At 48.1% G+C, this 21,287-nt stretch overlaps 1 protein-coding gene across 26 annotated transcripts in view; it reads left to right on the plus strand.

The window, feature by feature from the left end:
- Positions 1-21,287, plus strand: part of PDZD2 (PDZ domain containing 2) — a 403,443-nt gene that overhangs the window by 340,693 nt on the left and 41,463 nt on the right. For all 26 annotated transcript variants that reach the window (XM_017344664.4, XM_051853842.3, XM_051853843.3 and 23 more), the window contains 6 exons: positions 3,896-4,007; positions 12,116-12,261; positions 14,845-14,964; positions 15,993-16,107; positions 20,741-20,814; positions 20,957-21,182. In XM_017344664.4, the coding sequence (XP_017200153.4) occupies positions 3,896-4,007; positions 12,116-12,261; positions 14,845-14,964; positions 15,993-16,107; positions 20,741-20,814; positions 20,957-21,182 (793 nt within the window). The remainder of the gene's footprint in view (positions 1-3,895; positions 4,008-12,115; positions 12,262-14,844; positions 14,965-15,992; positions 16,108-20,740; positions 20,815-20,956; positions 21,183-21,287) is intronic.

Here is a 21,287-nt window from a genome sequence, read left to right on the forward strand (position 1 = left end):
CAAGCCACCTATGCTAAGACTTCCAGTGTCTTCAACTAAGATTTTACTCCTGCCAGAGCTTAGCCATGGGTCCTGTGCGACACCCCGAGATGTCTCTAGGTCCATTTTTCCTGGTCTAGCTCCTGGTGTTAGGTAGTGACATACACTCTATTTTTGTCATGAGAAATCTTACTGGCATTTTGTATGTCTTAGAAACTAAATTACGGGTCATTCTGTGGTGCATTGGGGGATGAAGGAGGGAAAAATGTGTTCTCTTGCTTCTCTAGTCCTGAAAATTAAAAAATTTGGAGCATTTTTGTTGGCATCATGAGGACTTCAGATTTGACAGAGCACGGGCGTGCTGTGGATAAATCAACACCACTCATTCGCTCTCTGTTTATTCACCCACGGTCTGTCCTAAACCCCATCAGTCTGTGCTGTCCTTCTCAGACTGGTCCTGTGGACAGAGGTGGTCAACAGAAGACGACGTCTTAAGGGTCTCTGTTTATTTCCTTGCCTATCAAATGGAGATTGTACTGTTTACACTCGGACGCATTTGCTATGAAAATGAAATGGGAACGAAGTGGAGGTGAATGGACTGGACCTGTGCAGTCTCTTTGGAGTGAGGAGGTATCCTGGGAGCACGTGAGGCTGAACTCACAGCCGGGTCTCGGAGGCGCTGAGCCGCCGGGGGTGGCTGTTCTCCTTGAGTTTGTGCATCACCTCTCGAACATCGCGGATTCAGGGGAAACCTGGGCTGTGAAGGGGAAGTAGTGGGGACGGTGGAAAGAGGAAACTTAAGTCCAGAACTGGCGGCAGGATGGCTTTCCTCCCTTGGCTTTCTGATGGTTTGGACCGTACCCACTGCCATGAAGCAGGCTCCAATAGAGGGCGTGAATGAGCCGACCCGAGAGCCAGGGCATCCGTGTCCCTGTGGATTGGTCGCCTGGATGGGGCGGGATCACCAGAAAGAACCAGCAGTGGAACTCGGTCTCTAGTGGTTGCTGTTTGCAACCTGGAGGCAGCTGCTTTGCATGAAGCATTTAAGCCCAGCAGAGGAAAAGCCCACGAGAGCATTTCAGGCATGGAAGCCAAGACACTGAGGCAAAAATGCCCTACATGAAGGATCTCGGTGGGTGAGACCCCAGTGGAAAGAAGTGGCCATCGAAGAAGGAGGTGCTTTTCTCTGAAGGAGGAGAGAACTTCCACTTTGCTTATGGCCTTGTCTAAATACTGATGGAGACTGTGGATTCAAAAGGCTTCCATAGCCTTGGCAGCTCATGGCAAGAGCCTCAGGTGATCACTGACATCATACATAAGAGTAAATTGTTAAATTAACAAGAGTCACTGTGCACTAACTTCCCATACAGGACCTCTGTCCTCAAAGAATTGTATTATGACTAAGTGCTTGCAAAAGATGTATCGTTCTTGGGTGCCTCATTAAAGTTAATTAAGTTTCTAAAAAAGAAATAAGTGAAATTATCTTCAAGATGCAGTGACTTCAAACAACCCTTGTCTCCACTGTTGAGGCACAGTGTTTTGGTTTGGTTTCTGGCTATGTTTTGTTTTTTTGTTTTTGTTTTTGTTTTTGTTTTACTGTGCAAATTGTTGAACTCTTGGTATAGAGTTGGTCTTCTGTGTACAAATTAATTGAAAATGGATCTTAGTGGAGAATGAGACTGGGAATGGGGGGCTGAGGGTGGGAGAGTGGATGGGAAGGCGGGTCTGGGGGGGAAGAATCACTATATTCCTAGAGTTGTACTCATGAAATGCATAAAGTCTGTATTCCTTAAATTTACTTTTCCTCCCAAAGAAACCTTTTATTTAAAAAAAAAAAAAAACCAGCAGAGGAGAGGTCCTGAGCCTTCTCTCTGGACTTTCCTGTTTGCATGCAGCCTTCTGTCTGCACGTGGCCTAGGTTTGACGCTTTCAAAGACGGTTCATCACGTCAGGCCTTGGGGCTGGGGCCGGCATCCCTCCAGGGAATCTTTGCGGTCATCCTCAGAATTCTAGTCTTGCCTTTTCTGCATCATTTGAACTGGACACCTGCCCATCCGTGACATTGTAGGAGGAATGCACCAAACTTGCTGTCCTTGTTTGGATGTTGGGATTAATTTCTTTTCTCAATGACCCTGCCTCAACTTTCCTGCATCTTCTCATTCTCAAACTTCCTTATTCAGAAAGATATCTGAACTCGAGGAAGAGAGGTAATCTTCCAAATCTTACTTAATGTAAAACTTATACATAAATAATTATCTCTTAAAATGGAGGTTACCTTGGGAATTACTCCAGCTACTTACTTTATACATTTTGAATACTGAATTTGACATGCAATGTATGCGTTTTATTACCTGTTAAAATTCAAAAGTTTTTTTTTTTTTGACAGGCAGAGTGGACAGTGAGAGAGAGAGACAGAGAGAAAGGTCTTCCTTTGCCGTTGGTTCACCCTCCAATGGCCGCCGCGGCCAGTGGCCGGTGCGCTGCGGCCGGCGCACCGCGCTGATCCGATGGCAGGAGCCAGGATCCAGGTGCTTTTCCTGGTCTCCCATGGGGTGCAGGGCCCAAGCACCTGGGCCATCCTCCACTGCACTCCCTGGCCACAGCAGAGAGCTGGCCTGGAAGAGGGGCAACCGGGACAGAATCCGGCGCCCAGACCGGGACTAGAACCCGGTGTGCCGGCGCCGCTAGGCGGAGGATTAGCCTAGTGAGCCGCGGCGCCGGCCAAAAGTTTTTTTTTTGCATTACATTACATGATGTTTTGATGAATGGTGTCAGTGGATGCTTCTGTGTCTTTTGAAAGCATGTATATTTGTCTTATCACCTGTTTTGATGAAGATTTATTTACTTATTTATTTGGAAGGCAGAGTTACAGAGAGAGGGAGAGACAGAGAAATGTCTTCCATCTGCTGGTTCACTCCCCAGATGGCTGCAATAGCTGGAGCTGGGCCAATCTGAAGCCGGGAGCCAGGAGCTTCTTCCAGGTCTCCCACATAGATGCAGGGGCCCAAAGACTTGGGCCATCTTCTACTGCTTTCCCAGGCCATAGCAGAGAGCTGGATGGGAAGAGGATCAGCTGGAACATGGACTGGTGCCCTTATGGGATGCCAGCGTTGCAGGCAGAGGCTTAGCTCACTATGCCACAGTGCCTCACCTTTAATGTAACACTTTTTCTCTCCAGAATGTCAAAAAGAAAATTTGGAATAGAACAATTTACTATTTGATGTGTCTCATACATTTTGTATATGTAAACTTAGCTCCCCTCAGCTTTTTAGAAGCACTCCCAAACACCTAAGTCTCCTTTCCAATAAATGTAGTTTTTGGAGCATGTTCGGCTCTTCTAGGGTAGAGCCTTGGAATTAGCCTTTCTGCATCGCCCCCTGGGGGCCAACATCATAGACACACGATTTATAGATGTGCACCTGCTGCCTCCTTGTAGCGTGAGCCATACTTGATACTGGGAGGAGCTGAAGCAGTATGCAGGAGTGTAGCACACCCAGCAACTGGTTAAATAAAGGATGACATTATTTGACTGCCACAAAATCGATGTTTGTATCAGAAAACCTCAGAATTGGATTTAAATCCCTGGTTCAGTATTTGTTGCAACTTGCATCAAGGGGAGAAACACTGGCCCAAAAACCAAGAGACCTGGTATCTATCTAGTTGTGGCTTTGACATTGACCGACAGATTACCTCCTAGGTAGAATGAAAGAGCGACAGCTCAGGCAGGCCTCGGGGGCTTGCTGAACAGGTTATCTGCAGGACTGGGCTTTGCTCCCAGGACAGCTTCCTCACCCAGCGTCTGTGTTGCTGCTCCTGGGTGTTGACCTAACATCTTGGCTGGGGGGAAAGCGGGGGAGAGCAGAAGTAGTATGGCAGGCGAGCCCCTCCCATCAGCTCTGTGCTCTCTGCGTTTCAGATGCCTGGGACCGAGGAGACCCAAGATTTGTGCGGCCCTGAGGAATCCAAGGGCAGCTCGGAAAGCCCCAAGCAGGGCGGCAGCAAGGTGAAGACCAAGAGTCGCCTTTCAGGTGAGTGGCAGCCCCTGCCTGAGGCAGCCGCTGCAGGTGCTGTGTTGGCCTCAGAGGCCTTCAGTGAGGGGAGCCCTTTTATCTCCAGAAGCCCACAAAACCATGCTGTGCTCGCTGGCCCAGGCCCCAGCGCATAACAAGCGCATTCAGTCTGGCTGCTGCCCACATGGGCACTTCTCTTTGAGTTGGAGTGGAGTGTGTGTCTGTGCTGAGGGGACGTCTCCCGAGGGGCCTTTGTTTGTGTCTGTAGGACTCCAGGCTGATAGTCTGTCTCTCAGCAAGCAGAGTGAGTGGCCAAGTCACGTTCATATACTATCAAATCTGTATCCCAGCTAGGCGGGGCAAGATAGGATGGGCTGTGGCTTTAGGAACCAAGAGATCCTGCATTCTGTACAAGGGGACTTCGAAAAGTTCACTGGAAAATGGAATTAAGGTAAATTTATGTTGGTATTAAGAAAGGCTGAACTCCATGCATGGTTTTTCCATGAACTGTTTTTTTTTTTTTTTTAAGATCCCTGATATGCAAGTATTTCAACATTTGTATACCAAAATAAATGTATCTTTTAATGGTATTTTAAAAAAAAACCTTTATTTTCACTGTATTTGAAAGAAAGAATGAGACATCTTTGCTCCTCCAGTTCACTTCCCAAATGACCACAGTGCTAGGTCTGAACCAGGTCAAAGCCAGGACCCTGGAAATCAGTCTGGCTGGCATGGACCCATGGACCCATGGAGCCATTGTCTGCTGTCTCCAGGGTATACATTAGCAGAAAGCTGATAGGAAGTAAGACAGCAGAAACTCCAACCAGGCACTTCTATCTGGGATGCCAGCATCCCAAGGGAAGAATTAACCACTGCGCCAAACACCTGCCCCTTAACTCCATTTCCTACAAAATTTTCGAGGTGCCCTCCTATTCCTTGAGATTTCCTTACAGTACCTGGCATATGGCCCAGAGAAAAACCAGTCAGCATTGAGCACGGAGGCCGTGTGCAGGAGCCACAACAAACCATGTTGTGGAGATTGAGAGCCCTGGCTGGGCTCGGAGACACCCCCAGCTGCAGCTAGCCAGGTTCTTGCATGCGTGTAAGAATACAGCCAGGTCGCAGAGGAAGAAGAGGTGCATAGAAGAGCAGGATCTACCGAAAGGCAGAGTCCACACTCAGTCTCATGGGCAACCTCGAGAGGGCACACTGCCTCCACCCAGGCTGGGGTCATCCTTGTATAGGGTAGGGGTGGTGCTCAGGGCACAGCTTCATTGAACAGCCAAAGGGGTGGGGCTGCAGCTCAGTGGTCTCCAACAAGGTGTCATGGCTCCTGGCACCTTGTGGGAGGTTGAGCTTGGCTGTGCCGAGGCTTCAGCCATGTAGAATGGACGTGGAAGACGGGTGGTGTGCATGGCCCAGGTGTCAGCCGGCTCAGCTGCTTATCCCTGCCTGATTGCATGCCTCCCTCACGTTAGAACAATTCAACAGCATTGGATCTGAATGGGGGTTAGAGCATAGATCAGTGACAAAGCAGAAGGTGACGGATGAGCCGAGGCTGGTGAGAAGTCTGAAGGGAGCTGTCATGAAGGCTTCCTGCAGCCTGAGAAACTACTGAGAGATGCACTGACGTGCTGCGTGTGTTGGGGGCCAGCAAGTCCAAGGGCACAAAGGGGCCTTCGAACCTGTGCTGGCAGAGCTGGTTAACACCTTATAATCGGTCCCCAGGGAGGGTCCCGGAGCTCAGGAAATGCAGGGACCTTTGAAAGCAGCGTGGTCACATTCCTCATTTTAAGGCTGGAACTGGAGAGGTTGAGGGAGGTCATGCAGAGCCAGGAAAAAGATCAGCCTCCCAGACAGTTCATTTTCCCTACCCTCTGACCTCCTGAGGCTCTCGGCTAGAATTTTCTTCCCCAACCTGGGGCTTTCTACCTGTAGACGTGGGAAGGGAGGCATAGCTGGGGAACCGTCCAGACACGGGACTTTGTATTCATTTGGAATGGGCAGCACATTCAGCAGCTGGGTGGTAAATGCAGGGATGCCCACTGCTTGCCCCAGATGGATGCTACCCTCTCTTCCAGTGCCTTTCCCAGACATCCAGGGCCACAACAAGGAAATGTAGCTGAGGGGAAGAAACACCTGTGTGATCAGGTTGATCATTGCAACAGCCAGCTCCACCCGCTCTGATGGGATGCACAACCTTGACAAGTGACTTGACTTCCCTGGGTCTCAGGTTTTTTTCACCTGCAAAATGAGGATTGTAAAAGACATTTATTCCAGTAAGCATGAGTGCCTTCTAAGTGCCAAGTCTCGTTGGTTAGTCCAGTTGAGAGAAAGCTAACGGTGCAGCTGCTCCAAAGTAGCCACCACATGACAGCTGCCACCGTCATCACCCTTGTCAACCATTAACGTCACGTTCATCATCATTTTCATTCTTAACGTTCTCACCTTATTCCCACTTAAGAGAGGAAGATGTTTGAATGGGCTCAGACAGAAAGCCTTCTCAAGAACTGTTGGTCCCAGTAGGAAGCAACACACATGCATACCCAGTGATAGGATCCAGAAGACTTGAGGTCTCTTGGAGTTGTGGCACTTGGCGGAGGCATCCAGAGGATGCAAGAACAAGGGTCTGTAACACTGGCAGGATTTGGTAGAATAGCAGAGGACAGATAAATGGTCTAGACTTGGGACAAAATGAACTCAAGATCACTAGGAACAATGAGGAAATATTGATTAAAGTTTTTGGCAACTGTTTTTCCTCCTTAGCTCTCTGAAAGATCCAATGTAGTCTGACAGTATAACAGTGATTCAATCCAGCAGAGATCGTCAGAATGACTGGGGAAAGGACATAGTAGGACTTGGGTGGGAGGGGACTGGTGCAGGCAGAATTGGGTGAAGCTTCAGATAGTTCAAGGGTACTTCAAAGAGTCAGCGGAGGGGCTGGTATTGTGGTGCAGCAGGTTAAGCTGCTGCTAGTCCCTGCTACAATGCTTCTGATCCAGTTTCCTGCTAATGCACCTGGGAAGGCACCGGAGGATGGTCCAAGGACTTGGGCCTCTGCCACCCATGTGGGAGACCCAGATGGAACTCCTGGCTCTTGGCTTCAGCCAAGCCCAGCCCCATCCATTGTGGCCATTTGGGGCATAAGCGGGCATATGGAAAACCTCTCTCTCTCTTTCTCTCTCACTCCCTCTTTCTGTCTGTCATTCTTCCTTTCAAGTAAATAAATTCATTTTTAAGAAAAAAAGTCTGAAGTCCATGCATAGTTTTGTCATAATACATATGCATGGATTTCAAACTTTTTTGCACCAAAATAAGCTTATCTTTTAATCCCATTTTCTGTGGGCTTTTTGAAGTACCCTCAGGTTTATATATTTCCCAGTTTTGCAAAGGAGGGGCAAGAGACAAACCCTGTCTTTTGAGAATCATCAAACAAGCGCAGCAAATTCAGAGTGGGATGGTGGGAGATAAGACCGGAAAAGCCATCTGGAGACGTGATAAAGAGGCTTAAGGAAGTGGGCCTTGATCCAGGCTGTGAAATGTGTTCGTTCACTCTAAAGACGTTTACATACAGGAGATTTTAACATGATTGTCTCCTGTAAATATGGATGTTTATTTCTTATCTCTTTAACATTAGTCCCCCTCGTGTTCACATAGCGATGTATTATCCATCAGTACTACCATACGTGGTTTCTCTCCTGTTGCTGACAAGTGCCTCCCTGTCAGCTCAAAGGGAATTTTCTTCTAATAAATCTTGTTCAGATGAGCAAGCATGCCAAAAGAGATTAATCTGCTCATGAATTATGAAGTCATGAATTATGAATGAGTGTCTGTAGAGAGGTCCCAGCCATTTCGCTAGGGTGTTGTCCAGTCTGGCTCCAAAATGACCAAAGCAGCAGCATCTGTCATTCCTTGGAATGTTCTCTGACGTTCTAACCCGAGTGTTCCCTGCCTCATCCCTCCTCTTTGGCCAACAGAGTTTCCTTTTCATTTTGGTACTGTTGATTTATCTGTGACTACCTTAGGTTTGTGGTTTTCCTTGGTTGCAGAGGAATTTCAGATGTTTAAAAACCTGCAGCACAAAATTAATACTTCACTTTTGAAAACCCAAGCCCTTATAATACTGTTATAATACTTATATAACAGTTTGCATTTTCCTAACTTTCTGTCACTAAAAACTTATCAATATATGGCCAGCACCACGGCTCACTAGGCTAATCCTCCACCTGTGGCGCCAGCACCCAGGGTTCTAATCCTGGTCTGGGCGCCGGATTCTGTCCCGGTTGCCCTTCTTCCAGGCCAGCTCTCTGCTGTGGCCCAGGAGTGCAGTGGAGGATGGCCCAAGTGCTTGGGTCCTGCACCCCATGGGAGACCAGGAAAAGCACCTGGCTCCTGGCTTCGGATTAGCGTGATGCGCCAGCCACAGCGGCCATTGGAGGGTGAACCAACGGCAAAAAGGAAAACCTTTCTCTCTCTTTCTCTCTCTCTCACTGTCCACTCTGCCTGTCAAAAAAAAAAAAAAAAAAAGAAGGCACTATGGAGTTACTCTGTTTTGTCCCATGAAAAGCTTTCAGAGAAATTTTTAGATAGCTGAATTGAAATTTTAGGCTGTTAAATATTATATCGTTTAGGAAAACTTGATATTCCAAAGGATCTGTGTGTGTGTGTGCATAGATACACACACACACATATGCATGTACGTATATATTGTATGTAAGTAAACATTATCATGTGAATATAGTTATATTCACATGTAATTGATCTATCGCTTGAGATTAAAGTACCTTAAATTATTTTACTTTAAAGTAACATATAATATAGATTGGATAGGGGCTGGCGCTGTGGCATAGCAGGTAAAGCCACTGCTTGCAGCGCTGGCATCCCATATGGGCGCCGGTTCGAGTCCCAGCTGCTCCACTTCCAATCCAGCTCTCTGCTATGGCCCGGGAAAGCAGTAGAAGATGGCCCAAGTCCTTGGACCCCTGTACCCACGTGGGAGATCAGGAGGAAGCTCCTGATTCCTGGCTTCGGATCGGTGCAGCTCTGGCCGTTGCGGCCAATTGGGGACTAAACCAGCAGATGGAAGACCTCTGTCTGTCTGTCTGTCTCTCTGTCTCTCTCTCTGCCTCGCCTTCTCTCTAACTTTCAAAGAAAAAAAATCTTTAAGAAATATATGTAGGTTGGATATTGATAAAGCCTTTCAAAGGCATCAATTCAAAGTTTTGTAACCAGGGAACAGAAATATTAACCATAAAGGGGAAAAATGACATATTTTATGACATTAAAATTATGAACTTTTTTCCTCAAATCTTTTTTTTTTTTTTTTTTTTTTTTTTGACAGGCAGAGTGGACAGTGAGAGAGAGAGACAGAGAGAGAAAGGTCTTCCTTTTGCCGTTGGTTCACCCTCCAATGGCCGCCGCTGCAGCCGGCGCACCGCGCTGATCCGATGGCAGGAGCCAGGATCCAGGTGCTTTTCCTGGTCTCCCATGGGGTGCAGGGCCCAAGCACCTGGGCCATCCTCCACTGCACTCCCTGGCCATAGCAGAGAGCTGGCCTGGAAGAGGGGCAGCCGGGACAGAATCCGGCGCCCCAACCGGGACTAGAACCCGGTGTGCCGGCGCCACAAGGTGGAGGATTAGCCTATTGAGCCACGGCGCCGGCCCTCCTCAAATCTTTTTTTAAAATTTTATTTACTTATTTGAAAGAGTCACATAGAGGGAGAAGAAGAGGCAGAGAGAGAGAAGTCTTCCATCCGCTAGTTCACTCCCCAGGTGGCCGCAATGGCCACAGCTGCACCGATCTGAAGCCAGGAGCTTCTTCTGGGTCTCCCATGCAGGTGCAGGGGCCCAAGCACTTGGGCCATCTTTTACTGCTTTCTCGGGCCACAGCAGAGAGCTGGGTCTGAAGTGGAGCAGCTGGGACTTGAACTGGCACCCATATGGGATGCTGGCACTGCAGGCCATGGCTTTACCTGCTACGCCACAGCACCAACCCCTCATCAAGAAATCTCAAGACAGCAAAAAGGAAAGCACAGACATGGAAAACATGTTTCCGTGGAGCTCACAAAAACTTACACCTGAGATTTACTAAAAATAAACAAAACCCCCAATAAACCAATAAGGAAAAGAGAATTCCAATCAAAGAATGGGCAGGAAATTGAAAAGGCACTTAACTGTAGGGAAGGAAAATAGCCATGGCTTCTCAGCCAGCCGATGAAAATATGAAAAGAAGCTAGATCTCAGGTCTGGACATTTGGCATAGTGGCTAAGATGCCTGGGTCCCATGCAGAAGTACCTGGACTTGAGTCCTGGCTCTGCTTCCAAATCCAGCTTCCTACTAATGCTCACCCTAGTATGCAGCAGGTGATGGGTCAAGTAGATGGGTCCATGTCACTCGTGTGGGAGAACTCATGTAGGTTCGCATCTCCTAGCTTCACACCAGACCTGGCCATTGCAGGCATTTGGGAATTGAAATAGCAGGTGGGAGCTTTGTCCATCTCTGCCCCTCAAATACATAAGTTTAAAACAATTTTCAAAATGAAAGCCTAATCTCATTCATCATCAGTGAAATGCAAGTTGAAAACCACGCTGAGAGGGCCAGCACTGTGGTGCAGTGAGTTAACGCCCTGGCCTGAAGCACTGGCATCCCATATGGGCTCTGGTTCCAGACCCAGCTGCTCCACTTCTGATCCAGCTCTCTGCTGTGGCCTGGGAAAGCAGTGGAAGATGGCCCAAGTCCTTGGGCTCCTGCATCCGCATGGGAGACCCGGAAGAAGCTCCTGGATCCTGGCTCCTGGCTTCGGATCAGCACAGCTCTGGCTGTCGCGGCCAATTGGGGAGTGAACCATCAGATGGAAGACCTCCCTCCCTCTCCCTCTCTCTCCCTCTCTCTCTCTCTCTCTCTCTGCCTCTCCTCTCTCTGTGTAACTCTTTCAAATAAGTAAATAAATCTTAAAGAAAACCATACTGAGATGCCATTGTGTGTCTACCAGAATAGCTACAATAAAAGATGGACCCTTCCACGTGTGACCGGGATGGGGAAAAGCCGGAATGCATGCGTGCAGGTGCCCACTGCAGCCCAGAACCTCCACTCTGAGATGGCCTTCTGCAGAAATGATGTATGCAGGAACATTCAGTAACAGTACCTTCTGGTCCAGGGTTAGCAACCTGCATCCTGCAGCTGTGTGTGTATGACTCACAACCTAGAAACGCTTCCTACACGGTTAGTGCATCACAGAGAGAACGAATATGTATTTGGAGCCCCACAGGCTGAGAAATGTACTACCTGGACTTTACAGAACAGAAAGTTGGCTGCCCCTTATTCCAGATCCACAGCTGGAAGCGAGCCAAATGTCCATCAACGACAGAATGGATAAATGCATTGAGGGCCTTTGCTCGGTGAAATGTTATACAGAACGGGAACGCATGAACTGTTGACATACAGACTACGTGATTGAATTCACAAACAAATGCCAAGAATGAGATACAAAAAGAGTACAGATTGTGTGTGTTTATTTACATAAAGTTCAAGAACAGGCCGCAGTAACCCACTATGCTGAAAGTCGAGATCATGGTTACCCTTGGGCAAGGAGCAGCTGGGGGCACAAAGGGAGCTTTTGAGGTTCTGGTTCCTGTTCTGTTTCTTAATCGGCATGCTGGTTTTTGGTAAGTGCACTTCGTGAAATCTCACTGAACTACATACCTAGGATTTGTGTGCCTCTCTGCTGTATTTTACTATAAAGTTTATTTACAAAGTCCTCCATGGAACTGCACAGCCACAAGGTGACTCTGCCATCACTAGGGGACGTCTACTGAAAGGCTCTGGCTGTGGTTATGTCCCATCTGCCATGGCTCCGCCTTAGTGGATCAGACATGCACAGCGCTCCTTAGCCATGATGGTCACTGCAAAGACAGTTTCCTCACAGCCTGACACAGCAGCAGCCTCGACACGTAAGCCTACGCCGAGCTCAGTGGTGGGGTGTGGTGAGCTCCTGCTTTGGGTGTGTGGGACACCAAGCCCTCTGAAAACCATGTGTGTGGGCGTCAATGCGACAAGTTTATGCTATTGGGTGCTCCCTTGATGCTACTTCTGCATCAAGCCAGGTTTTTCCCCTTCTCTGTTCCAGGGGGTGTACACCGCCTAGAGTCCGTGGAGGAATATAATGAGCTGATGGTGCGGAATGGGGACCCCCGGGCCAGGATGCTGGAGGTCTCCCGAGATGGCCGGAAGCACTCCCTCCCCCAGCTGCTGGACTCTTCTGGGGCATCACAGGTCGGTCCTGGCCCAGAGGCTGCTTTCTTGCTGCCATGGGCACACTCGCTTGGTGAGGGGCAGGGGAGCATGTTTCCAGACCCTAGGCTGCCAGGATTTTTTTGTCCTTTCAAAGACCAGCAAGGCCTTCCATGTTAAGAAGAACCGCAGTTCTGTATGGGCCAGGAGTATTTGAGGCGAGAGAGAGAGAGAAGGCAAAGACAGTACACAGCATGAGGTCTACCCAGAGAGTCTAGAGGAGGTCAGGCTAATAGATGAAAATTACAGGGGAAATCCAATCCCTCATTGGACCTACTCCTCTTGATCCCCCTCCATTCTGTGTGTTTTGGAACCGAGAGTTGCTTTCAACTGCCAGGAGACAATGGCGTCTCCCGGTCTGTGGTGAACACCGCCGCCAGTTGCACGGGCGCATCGTGTGTCAGCGTCCCGACCGTGTGGGTGGTGTGGGTAAGTGTGTGTGAGTGAGGAGGCTGTGTGAGCATGCGCACACCGACGCCATGCCTGGGTCCTTCCTGTCCCTTGACTTAACCAGCCGCGATCGTAGAGGGCTGTAGATGGCAGGTGGTTAGGTCAGTAGCTCCATATTCCAGATCCTGTTCCCATCAGAGTGCTGGGCTCCACATAACCCCACGTAGGGCAGCTGCTCAGTCATGTTACCTGGCCCCCATAGGAACTGGTCTGCTAGCCAAGTTGGAGGCAGGCTGCATCTCTGTGGAACGTGTGGGCCTGAGAGGAACCAGGGGCACCACGTTCTTAGGTCTGCCATGGAGTGGAGATGGAGGAGGCAGGTATGGCAACAATACCGCACGTGAGTGCCTTGGGACTTGCAGGTGGTAGCATCCTTCAGGGTTCTGGTCAGGCCGTCTGGGCCAAGCCCCTACTTTTCGTGTATTGTGAGCATTGTACAGGGGGGCACCTGAATCTCAAAGAGATTGCCTATTTTGCTCAAGGCGGTTTGCCAGAATCTCTTCAAAGAACAGTCAGTTATGCTTCAGAATAAAGCTTCTGACCATCCCAGGAAAACAAGAAGTGTTCCTATTTCGGACACAGTGACTTATCAGGCTGTTTAGTATTGAATTCACCCAAAAGCAGCTCAAAGGCAGTGGGGCGCTGAGGAGAAGCAGAAAAACAAAACTGCACAGAGCCTGTGGAGGTGTGTCCAAACCCACCCATGGCCGGAGACAGGCAGGACCGTGGCCTGCTCCAGGTGGGGACCCACAGAGTCACGGGGGACCAGGGAGTTGCAGGAGAGTGAGGTTGTGTTTTAACTGGAGAGCAAGATCAGAGAAAATGTACTGCCTTCGCAGCCAAAGAGCTGGTGTCTGTGAGCACTGGGAAGTGGCTACTGAGAATGCCAAGTGCATGTTTTATTTTAATGCAAGCGGCTACCATATTAGACAGCTCAGGTCTAGAAATGGGGGGAGTGGGGAGGACAGAGACCCCTAGGGAGATCAGTGGAGCCTGCAGGCCATTGGTTCCTACCAGTTCCCAAAGGGGCAAGGTTGGGGAAAGAGAACATGTTCCTTTGTGAGCTCACGCACACACCTCGATGTCTGAGGGTAGAAAACCTCAGGTTTTGTCTGGCCATCTCTGTGCTGGTTTCAGGAAAAGAGTAGTAACTTTGCCAAGCCCACATCGTTTATTTAATGAGGCAGAGTCTGGGAGGCTAACATTGCTGGCAGATACTTTGTGAAACTGCAAAGTAGAATTGTTCTAAGCTGCCAGGAGGATTAAGATATCACTGAGGGCTTCTCATTTCTGCATCTGAAGGTCGTACACGCAAATTAAGGATTTAAGCTATTTTGTGATGTCTCCTTTCTCATATTAAACACAAAGTGATTTTTTGATTTATGCTAGAATAGAGACATAATTTAAGAAATCTATTATTCTAAGAAGCATAGCAAGGAGCTAGAATGTAGAGGTTCTTATTTTTCTTATAAATAGCACACCCTTCTTTCACACGAGTATGTTGTGGGTGATGAACAAGAAAGGGGGCTGGAGACTTGAGTCGCCCTGTGCCAGGAAGAACAGTGTGGCTTATGGGAAGTGTTTTATTTCCCAAATGTGAGGGATTCTACTGATGCTGCTGCCATCGCTTAGTAGGATGCTTTATGTGGAATAAGCGTTGCGTGGGTTTGTGGCTTGAGTTTTGGAAGAGACAAGGTCTTGCTCCACTTTTGAATGAGTAAGTTAAGCTTGAAACGGTGAGATACTTTCTAACCGTGATGGTGAGCTGGAGCGTGGGAGTGGAGGTAACTTCCAAGGGAGAGCCTGACTCCAGGGGGCCGCCCTGCCTCTCTGAGGCCTCCTGGTTTCTGGCTCCTGACTCCATTCCAGAGGTAGAGTCTGGAGGAAACAACACCAGTGCTTGTGGCCCCCAGGCAGCTGTGCATGTGGAGGAAGAAGGCATGGCGAGGGTTATGTCGGGGCTACTCTCCCAGTGCTGTTTCTAATGGGCTTTCTTTAAGCCAGTGGACCAGATGGACCAGTAGGACGTGGCTGGGTGACACTTGGAAAGTCGAGTGCACTTCATGCAGAGCATAAATGAGGCCACCTCTGACGGGGCTGTGTGCTGACTTGCAGGAGTACCACATCGTGAAGAAGTCGACTCGCTCCCTAAGCACCACTCAGGTGGAATCGCCTTGGCGGCTCATTCGGCCATCCGTGATCTCCATCATTGGGCTGTACAAAGAAAAAGGCAAGGTGGGCTCTTTGTGTGGACTTTTTAATCTTCCAGGTGCTGGTCAGCATATATTCTTCAGTGTAGTGAAGGTACCGAATGGCTAAGTGCAACAAATAGATCTAAGAAGGAAAAGGAGGCGGGAATGCAAGCTTTAATTTACAGCTGGTTGGTCAGCTTACCCCTTAGCCTGGTTGAGAATGACGTCTCCATTAAATACTCAGAGGGGAAGGAGGCCTTCAGTTAAATACTGTGATGAGAAGGATGCTTCAGTTAAATACTGTAATAGGAAGAATGCCTTCAGTTAAGTGGATACTTTGTATTTTATCTTTCATTATTCGATTTTACATGACATCATAAAGTACAGAAAGAGCAGTGAATTAAGTGGCCTTTGTATAAATTCAAGTGGATCCCCTGGCGGTCTCCCCTGTGGACCTTGGAGTGTGAGATGGCTGCATCCCTGTAGAGCTTGTGATGGAGGAGTCACTGCCACCTGAGTCCTAGGGCAGCGTCCAGGGCAGCGTCCAGGGCCAGGTGAACCATTGCCGTCTTCTACCTCTACTGAAAGAAAAGCAGAGCCGGCAGCCTTGGAGAATACTCCCAGTCTCCTTTGGAATGAATTTCATAGCTTCACCATTATCATAAAGAGAATAAGTGATATACAAACATCAAAATATCCACTTTGATACACAAAATGGAAATACACAAAAATAGAAAAATATGGCATCTGATTAGTATATAACTCATGACTGATTCAGTTGATCCATATGAAATCATCACTTTTGAAGGTCAGAGATTGTCAAATATTATCAGTTACATGTGTTTTGACCTCAAACTTTCTCCCTTTGATGTACTGAATGGCTGGTGCTGCACAAGTAGATATAGGGAGAAGAATGGGAATGGAATGCAAGCTTTAATTTCAGCTTCCAAGCCTGGTTGAGAATGATGTCTCCACTAAATACTAAGAGGGGAAGGAGGCCTTCAGTTAAAAACTGAAATAGGAAGTTAAATACTCAGTATCAACCAAGACTCCCATCTGCTTTGGTTGTAGGGCCTTGGCTTTAGCATTGCCGGGGGTCGGGACTGCATTCGAGGACAGATGGGGATTTTTGTCAAGACGATTTTCCCTAATGGCTCAGCTGCAGAGGATGGAAGACTTAAAGAAGGTAGGAGAACCTTCCTGGGATCCTCAGTGATAGTGAGCTCTGGGTCCATGTGAAGTTGCCCCCTCACAAGATGTGGAGTGGCACAGCCTGTAAAGCCACAGACTTGGGAATCCTGTAGACCTGGGTTGACTCTAACACTTAGATATCATGACCTTGGACAACTAATATAACCTGAGCTTCACTTTCCTGGGTTGCAAACTTGAAATGTTAATGCCTAGCTTGAAGGGTTGTTGTAAGGATTAAATAAGTTCATATGTGCAAATAAGTTGACAACTTTTATTGAGGTCTTTAAGTGACTATTTGGCTGCATGGTCCTGGATCACATTCCTTGCCTTGAAAATTCCTAAGAGTTTTTAGTCCATTCTTGCCTCTGGACTGGCATGAAGTAGAGTGAATATCTTGCTGTTGAAATCTACCACCACAGAGTTTGGTTCCTAATGAATGAAGGTTTTTTTCCCCCAAAGATTTATTTATTTGAAAGGGAGAGTTACAGAGAGGCAGAGAGAGACAGAGAGAGAAACAGGTCTTCCATCCATTGGCTCACTCCCCAAATGACCTCATTTTCCAGAGCTGGGCCAATCCGAAGCCAGGATCCAGGATTTTCTCCCAGGTCTCCCACAGGTGCAGGGGCCCAAGACCTTGGGCCATCTTCCATTGCTTTCCCAGTCCCTAGCAGAGAGCTGGATCGGAAGTGGAGCAACTACAACTTGAACTGGCACCCATATCGAATGCCAACACTTCAGGCAGCATCTTTATCCGCTATGCCACAGCACTGGCTCCATGAATGGGTTTTTGTTTTTGTTCTTTTAAGATTTATTTATTTATTTGAAAGGCAGAGTTAGAGAAAGACACAGAGAAAGAGAGAGGGGGAGGGGGGGATAATGAGAGAGTAAATATCTCCCATCTGTTGGCTCAGTCCTCAAGTGGCTGTATCAGCCAGGGCTAGGCCAAGCCAAAGCAAGGAGGCTGGAACTCCAGCCAGGTCTCCCACAAGGGTGGCAGGGATCCAGGTACTTGAGCTATCTCCCGCTGACTTCCCAGGTGCATTAGCAGAGAGCTGGATCAGAAGTAGAGCAGCCAGGACTAGCACCAGTCCCTATATGGGATGCTGGCGTCACAGCAGGTGGCTTAACCCACTGTGCCACCACACTGGACCCCAATCAATAGATTTTGTGTTCTCCATAGGACCTACCATTTTGCCACATGTAAATATACTAGACAAGTGCTCCTGAGTGCAAATTAAAATAATATTGAGGGGCTGGTGCACTGGTGTAGTGGGTGGAGCCGGTGCCTGCAGTGACAGCATCCCATATGGGCGCCGGTTCGAGTCCCGGTGCTCTGCTTCCGATCCGGCTCCAGACATTGCAGCCATCTGGGGAGTGAACCAGCAGATGGAAGGCCTCTCTGCATCTGTGTAACTCTCTGCATTTCAAATAAATAAATGAATTTTTAAAAGAATAACAATAATATTGAGGGGTAGGCAGTGGTTAAGATGCTGCTTGGGATGTGCATGCCTTAGAGTGACTGGGTCTGGGTCCCAGCACTGCCCCCAATTCTAGCTTCCTTCTTTGCACCCTAGGAAGCAGCAGTTGATGGCGCAAGTATTTCAGGCCCTACCATCCACGTGGGAGACCTGAATTAAGTTCTTGGCTCCTGCCTTCAGGCTGTTCCAGCTCCACCATCGCAGGCATTCAAGCACTAAAGCAGCAGATGGGAGATCCCACTGCTGCTGCCACTGCTCGTGTCCTCCTCCTCCCCTTTCCTCTTCCTTTTTCTTTCAGATAAATAAAATATTAAATGAATGTAAATTTTAATCATGCTGAGGTGCCAAGTTATATCTCACAAATAAAAAATCTGACAGTCGGATATTAGGTGACTATACACTTGTCCCATCCTCAGTAAAGAGTAGCAGTGAGACTTCAGCCCACTCTTCTGATCCCTGTTCAGTTGTGTCCCCATCTCACTCACTACCCTATTTAAGTACAAGAGGTCGAGCTCACCACTCGGTCTTCCTTCTTGAACCTGTCAGGATACTTGGAAAAAAAGATTTGGGTAGGCCAAGGGAGGTGCAGACACAGTAGCTCCTTTTAATAAGGAGAGGATTTTGTTAAGTATGTATGTGCACATCTGTATATTTGCATTGCAACAGCTACCTGATTAAGGCTATCTCCTTTTCGACAGCAAAATTACGTGATGTGACTAAATCAGAATTTCCTCGTTACCTTCAAAAATGCTGTGACTGTTTGGAACAGTTGACCCCAACTCTCGATGCTGTTGTTATGCCACCCTTTTCTGCTCTGACTGATGAGAGTGAATTGGAGTGTCTCTCTCAGGACTGTGGGGCACAGCAGAGAGGCCTGCACGCTGATGCTAGGATGTGGCCAGCCTTCCTACTTCCATAGCAGGGGATGTACGTCTCTTAGAGGAAGGGTTAACTCCCAGGTGGAGTTTGTGTCTAGTTTCAGAACAACATAAAATTCTAGCAGAGCTTTCTTATAATGAATGTGCCATGTGTTCACCTGATTGAAATTCATCCTGCAAGGCTGGTAGAATGGAGCAGAATGGAGGGGAAAAATCAATAGTAAGGAAAGGTTAATAACATTTGATTCTCCTAAATACTGTTTTCTCATGTGTGCTCATTTACAAGAAATGAAAGGCACTGGAATGGATTTTCAACCTGTTGAGTGATACGCCTTTTAAAAATCCTGTATAAATTTTAAGAGTATGAGCAATCATTTTAATGTTTTTCTCCTTTTCCCACGTGAAAACAGCCCAAAAACATAAACTTTCTTGTCTAATTGAGTAATTGGTTATGCCAGATGATTTTAAACAGAGACCTTTTTTTTCCCACTTACTTTATAACTTCTGCAGTTGCATTAAAGAGAGGAAGTATAGCAAGCGTGTGGGGCCAGGGGATGGCCAACGTTGTGGCCCAGTGGATTAAGCCGTTACTTGGAGCACAAGTCTTGCCTATCAGGGCACCAGCTCAAGTCCTGGCTGCTCCACTCCCAATCCAGTGCCCCACTAATGCACCTGGGAAAGCAGCAGATGATGGCCCAGGTACTTGGGCCCCTGCCACCCATGTGCAAGACCTGGACAGAGCTCCCAGCTCTTGGCTTTGACCTGGCCTAGGCCTGGCCATTGCAGCCATTTGGAGAGTGAACCAACAGATATAAGATCTCCCTCTCCCTACTCCTCCTCCCCTCCACAACCCCCTGTGCCCCTCCCTCTCTGTCCTTCTGCCCTTCAAGTAAATAAATAAATCTTTAAAAAAATATATGGGCCATTGCTACATTTTTGTAACTCATGTAAGAGGATTCCTTTAAGCACATACACAAGGTGCTGGAGGGGCTGACTGTGTGAGGTGCAAATGCGCGGCTCTGCCCTTGGCTACAAGTGCACCAAAGCATCCTGTACTGCACTGCTGGGCAGTGTTCATCGGCTCTTCTCCCTGGGGCATCTTTGTAGTGTTCCTGAAGAACTGTTATTCCAAAAAGCAGCCCATGTCACCAGTGTGCAAACCAGAAATGGACCATGATGCTCCACCAGGGTACCTGAGCCCTTTTGCATTCCCAGAAGACACCATCAGCAGCTTGGGAAATGACCTGACTCTGCCTTCTTGGGGCTGAGGCTGATGGGGTAGCCAGGGAAGGGCTGGAGGAAGTGTGTGTGCATGCACACACCTCGTAGTTTGAGATAGTAACTTGCCAGCTTCATGGTGGAGAATCTGGGGCCATATTAATAAGAGAAGACATCTAGATACTTGCTAGAGCTAGAGCCACCATCTCTTTAAAAAATTTTTTTTTTATTTGAAAGAGTTTCACAGGGAGAGAAGGAGAGGCAGAGAGAGAGAGGTCTTCCATCCATTGGTTCACTCCCCAACTGGCCACAATGGCCAGAACTGCGCTCCAAGGCCAGGAGCCAGGCGCTTTCACCGGGTCTCCCAGTTGGGTGCAGGGGCCCAAGGACTTGGGCCATCTTCCACTGCTTTCCCAGGCCAGAGCAGAGAGCTAGATCGGAAGTGGAACAGCCAGGACTCGAACCGGCATCCATATGGGATGCCGGCACTGCAGGCGGTGGTTTTACTCGCCACGCCACAGCACCAGCCCCACCACCATCTCTTAATACTATCTCAGCAAGTGTTGTATGTCTACCATTAAAACCATCTTCCATGCAGTGTGATGGTTCACGGGGCTCTGGGGCTTGTCTTTCTGAGGATATGGGAGTGGTTTCTCAAATGTGATATGTGTGTTCCTGCTTCGTTGCCAGTAGGGTAAAGTTTTTTTTAAAACACTAGGAAGGGAGCCTTGGAACTCAGTTTGTGCAGTTTTATCTCTACGTAGAACATCTGTTGTCAAACTTGGAAATGGCCAAAGAATGAGATCTGGATGCTTCCCATGGTCGTGTTCCTGGAAGATTAAAGTGCAGAATTATTGCAAACGAATGTGTCATCGATAATTGTCCCATTTTGTGCCATGCCTGAGAGCTGGGCTGAAGAAAGTGGATTAGAACAATAAAAGTCATTTGATAAGGTGGTGAATCAGGGACCATATGGTATCCCATTCTGGGCCTGTCTGAGCAGTGAGATTCCAGTAAATTAAAACTTAATGTAATTCTCATATTTGCTTGCTAGGGGATGAAATCCTAGATGTAAATGGAATACCGATCAAGGGCTTGACGTTCCAAGAAGCCATTCATACCTTCAAGGTAACAACATTCTTATCGATCTCTTTTATCCTCTGGGTCTTCTCTCTCTATTTCCTTCTGGTGTGGGTTCGGTGGGAACTCTTTCACCCTGGAGATAGGGACAGTCTGAAGATCATAGCCACCTGCCTTCTTGTATCCTCAGCAAATCCGGAGTGGACTATTCGTCTTAACGGTGCGCACAAAGTTACTGAGCCCCAGCCTCACGCCCTGCTCAACGCCCACACACATGAGCAGATCCAGCTCCCCCAACTTCAACACCAGCCCAGTGACGGTGGTGGGAGGTCCCGAGGAAGGCGGTTCTTTGTCCCTGGGCCGGAAGGCCCCTGGACCCAAGGACAGGATCGTCATGGAAGTGACCCTCAACAAAGGTGATAACCCGCGGCTCCTCGCTTCCTCTGCATTCTCTTGAATAGCAGTGTGGCATCTGTTCTTGGGGGGATTTTCCTTTTCCTAACTTTTCTGTGAAGTGTCCC

This window comes from Oryctolagus cuniculus, chromosome 14 (assembly GCF_051225735.1).
Source record: "Oryctolagus cuniculus isolate XC-2025 breed Fujian yellow rabbit chromosome 14, ASM5122573v1, whole genome shotgun sequence".
Lineage (NCBI taxonomy): Eukaryota > Metazoa > Chordata > Mammalia > Lagomorpha > Leporidae > Oryctolagus > Oryctolagus cuniculus.